At 34.5% G+C, this 4,997-nt stretch overlaps 1 protein-coding gene across 1 annotated transcript; it reads right to left on the reverse strand.

The window, feature by feature from the left end:
• Nucleotides 1-383: 383 nt before the first annotated feature.
• Nucleotides 384-4,439, reverse strand: LOC140152108 (uncharacterized). The gene is made up of 3 exons (XM_072174405.1): nt 4,133-4,439; nt 1,218-1,343; nt 384-449 (listed from the first exon to the last, which is right to left on the reverse strand). The coding sequence occupies exons 1-3, from the start codon at nt 4,244-4,246 to the stop codon at nt 384-386; spliced, it is 306 nt and encodes a 101-aa protein (XP_072030506.1). The 5' UTR covers nt 4,247-4,439.
• Nucleotides 4,440-4,997: the final 558 nt, after the last annotated feature.

Genomic DNA, 4,997 nt, shown 5'->3' on the forward strand with positions numbered 1-4,997 from the left:
TCAGAACAATCAACATGCAACATAAACTGTATGAGTGACCCCATGATCAGACAACCCCTCTCCGGTCTGAGCAGGGTTCATAACTAATTATTTCACAGCCCCTATAGTTGAATAAATGTAAGTTTCAAGACATCTAAATGCTTAGCCTTATACCTTGCACCTGATTTGTTGAAAAGTTGAAATTATTTTCTTAATCATCTGTGGACAGGAAATTGTTGAAATTCGCGAGGGAAATCTTCAACAGTGGACTACCAAATCGCGGGTTTGGCAACCCTGATTAATTTTGTTGATTTTTTGAGACTTCAAAATTGTTAAATTGGATATTCTTCCAATAGTCCTTCAACACAAAAGTGAACACTTGAACTAATTCAATAAACAAACACTCAACTGTTGACGATAGGTTCTCCATTGAGGGCAGTCATCCTTTGAACATGAATACTGAATACATGCTAATGTTGACAAATAATAATAAACAATACATGTTAATTACTTGGGAGCTACCTTAAAATTTCGCCAAACTCCCTAATTTATAATAAATGATTGGTATTACGAAATGAAAATGTAATTTGTTCATAAACTTTTATAATGAAAATATCTTGATTATAATTATTTGATTTAGGGTAGCAGTATTGCGCTCATGTGACAATTTTAGAACTGAAAAGCATATAAATTGCAATTATAGATTAAATTGATACACAAAACTATACTCTTAAATTTGCTCTAAATTTTGCCATTATACTTCAACCTCCTCCTTATTTCAGGAATTTTCCTCTGATTTTAACATTCATTAATTATATAGATGTCACTTTTTTTTGTCCTTTGGGCACTTTCTTCCAAAATCGATAACTTTAAAAACAAAGGAATAGCAATTCGGAGGGAAAATACCATTGTACTCTTCAGATGCAATAATATTGAATCATATCAGTGTCATTGTGTCAACTATCATGACTATGGGCTTATTTAATTCCAGATCCAGACTTTTACGCAAATTTGATCCAGTTAAGATATGATCCAAGAAAGATCAAATTGGAGTAGTATAAATAAGAACTGATTCTGGAATATTAGCTCATTATTCGATCTTGATCCACATTTCTATCTGACCCACAGAATTAGATTGGTTTTAATTCTGTGATCTGACCTTTTCTAGAATGTTGCATCATGGGACGATACATGATTCAGAGATACCAAATATAACTCATCTTCAAGAAAGTACTTACGTTGCTCTGTGCTTTGAGGGCCTCCTCACATTTGACTTCTGTCTCGTGGAGTTTCTCACCCGTTGTGTCCAATTCTTCCTCAAGCTGTTTGATTCTGCCTTGCAATTCCTTGATTTGATCGTTTGCCTGAAAATCAAATCAAATTAAAGTCAAAACAAAGTTAAGAAAGACAGTTTAACGAATTATATTTTGTACATTTTACATGCTCATTATGTATATAGATCTACTCCTGTTAAAATAAAAAATCCACCTTGGGTCCTCTTAGGAGTGGTTGAAACTGCACAGTGATTTGTATCCCAACTTGACTTATTTCTACTTTTGCAGCAAAGTGACTCAAAGCCAAAAAAGGAAGATAACAGACCTTTGCATGTTTAGCTTATAATTTACTAATCCCAACCGAATGGACGGGGCCACTCCAATTATTGGTACGTGTCATGTGCCTGTCAATATATAGCCCTCCTTTTTTAAGGCAAACTTTACACCTAATGACCCCTTTTTTCATATCAGCTTACACCAAATGACCCCCTTATTTAAAGAAAATTAATTACACCAAATCTCTTATATTTTATTCAGCTTCGCGCGCATACATGACAAATTTAACATTTTTGTTTTCAATTTTAGCCTCCAATTTCAAATATTCGCAAACCTTTGCACATTTTCCCCAGAAAATTACTAGGCCTATTTTTTCACTGTCAATGACACCCAATTTTTTGAATGACCCCCATTAATTGCATTTTCATGAAGCCCACATGACCCCTAGTCCGAAAAAATCCTACACTGATAGGCCCAACTCAGTTGAGGGGATGAGGAGTATATGCCCCTACGTGATATTGTCCCGGAGTCACTCTGCGACGCGGTGCAGGGGTGGGCCCTGGGGTTGGGGGGGGGGCTGAATATTTGACATGGAATATGTATTTATAAGGGTATTCTCATTTTGTTTCTTATAATGTTTATGATAAACCGTGTGAACACGCTATAATACTCAAAATAGACTAGGGCCTATATGAATAATACTAGTTCAAAATGGCAAAAAATCTTTATGCGACATTTTGTTCTGGCCGTAGTAATACGAAAATATGGACATCGTAGGCCTATTCCGCTCATTCAAGGTATTCAAAGCAGAGCGACCAAAATGCACCAATATGTTTGTAGGAATTTTTTCTAACCTTAATTTGAAATAATTATATTGGGACATTTTGTAGAGGATAACAATCAGTTACTGCAAATTATTCTATTTTGATTTATCTTATCAACGAAAATAATGAATACATTTCACGTTAAAAAAATCTCATTAAATATTTCTTAAAGAACAAAACATATTTTATTTTTTTCAACGGTTAACCACACCTACTGTGCAAAGTTATTTTTTATTTTGCAGAAAATGTCGGCCTAGACGTGTGGTTTTCTATCGCAGCCTGATATCGGCAGCCAATTTGGTCTTGTTGCCAACCAAGAGCTGATGGTATGCTTCGAGTTTGACACCTCCCAGCTTGGCATCTGGCCCGTGCCTAGAGCTATTACACACGCGACATTTTTACTACGCCGGCCAATTTCAAATTCACACTTTTAAAAGTTTCCAAGAACCGATTGGTGTCGTCCAAGTGTCATAGTATATATATGATTGCATGCAACGGAATTTAATGCATTTTGTTTTGATTAAGGGATTGTAATTTTATATCATTTTTTACCATGGTAAACCTAGAAAGAATTCAATGCATTGAAATGTTTGCATTTTACCGTCTAAAATATACTTAAGGCCTAATTATCTTTCCCCATATTATACTATAATTTATGGTAGCATAGCAATTTTAACATATTTTAATATTTTAAAGTATATAATAATGTTAATGACATTCGGTGAACTATAATGACGGTTATTTTAAAAAGATGGAGACTAAAAGAAAGTTTTCTAAAAGAAGAAAAGAATTTTAAAATGCATGCAAGAAAAAACGTTTTAATTATTGCATCCGTAAAATTGAAATAACAGTAATGTAAGGTTAACCAAAATAAATTTTTATCGACAAACGAATATGTCGTTAAATATATATGTGATAAGTTTTAAATTTTGCGCAAATTGTTTAAAAATAAGTGAAAATGAGGAAATGACAAGATGAAATTTAAACTGAGGGAAAGGTGCAATAATTTGGAAAAAGAAAGGATATCTTTAATTGAATAAGTTTGGAGAAATGATTTATTAATGTGATCCTGTTGAGGGTTCGTCTGGGTATACTTGCTTAATGTGATTCAAAAATGATTTAAGATACAATCAGAAGGTACTAATGAAATTAATTTTTTTAGATATTTAATTATTAAAAACAACAAATTTATTCATTATTTTAATCAATAAACTGCACTTTTTGTATCTAAGTTAGAGCCCTCTTCTTATCTATTTGGTCATGGTATGTCTGACGTATGCAAAGAATGTACATCCATTTAAAAATGGCGGACAGACAAACTCGTATGCAAATGAGCTATCTACCGTAGACGACGCTGCTTAAGGGTTAATCCACTATTTAACTTTTCGTTTGCACTGAATTTTATCACAAATTCTCCAATAATTATAATTTAAAAAGGCAACTTCAAATGAAATTAAGTTAGAATGTGTAGATGCTAACCTTGTGTGACTTTTAGCAGCGGGAATTCTTAGCATGACCATGTATAGTGACTCCTGGCGAATTGCCGACTTTAAACTTTGTAAAACGACACGTAACATCCATCATGGTGACATAAACTTTCAGCATTTTCGTACATAATTTTGTTTCATGCTTTCAAAAACGCGTTTCCCATACAAACTTTTCTCTAAACATAATAAAGTTCTTAAAGAAGTTATTAATGAATGTCTACATTTTTAATTTTTCTTAATTCGTGCTAATTTTTTAACGAAACGTCATGCCTGATTGATTTTACAACTTTACCTTTTCCTCCCTTTCTTGTGCTGCTCTCATTTCTGCCTCCGCCGCATCTTTGGAGTCTAGCGCATTTTCCTTCTCGGCCTTCAAAGCCAACATCTTCTTCTTGATGGTATCCATGGTAAAAAGTTATTTGGTTTCTTCTCACGGAAAAAATCAACAAAGTAAAACGGTAGTACACCGATTTAAAATCCACGGAGCTGAGAGAATGAACAAGCCGCGGCCGAGAAAGCGCCTATAGACTGCCTTTCCGTGTGGAATGTGGCGAGCGAAGGGAAAGAGCGTTCAGACTTCAAAACATACGGCAAGAACAGTCTCCATACGGGTGGGAGGAATTTCAACGGGGTCACGAGTCACAAATCTCTGCTGGGGTTGGTCACGTGATAACATCTTTACCAATCATAAGTAACCTCAAGGCATCCACAGAATGACGTATTCTATCTTCTTACTTTTAGATGTTCAGATGCTATCGCTATTTCATCCAAGAGAAATTCTTAGGCATCCATATATGGGCTTTGCTCCTAAGCAGCCCCTGGTATCATTGCGTACAGTTGAACTGATCTGCTACTTGTAAAACATTATTTAATTCATGTGTGAAGTAATTGTGGACCTCATCAATGATGTTGGCAACTTGCTTTGCATAGCACATCCCCGTTGTCTAAAATTAGACCAAGTCAAAGAGCAGTCTGTTTTAGATTTTACTATATTACTTTGAGACTTTCCAAAACGTCATTTTACGAGTTGGAGTTGGTGGTAAATAGAATATATGCTATTTTGGATGCGTTCCTCCATTTCAAATTATATGCCTTACCTGACAAACAATATTATTTTCCTAATTAATATTTCTCTGCAAAAATATTTCCAGGTTTAC

This window comes from Amphiura filiformis, chromosome 5 (assembly GCF_039555335.1).
Source record: "Amphiura filiformis chromosome 5, Afil_fr2py, whole genome shotgun sequence".
In the NCBI taxonomy this organism is placed as follows: domain Eukaryota; kingdom Metazoa; phylum Echinodermata; class Ophiuroidea; order Amphilepidida; family Amphiuridae; genus Amphiura; species Amphiura filiformis.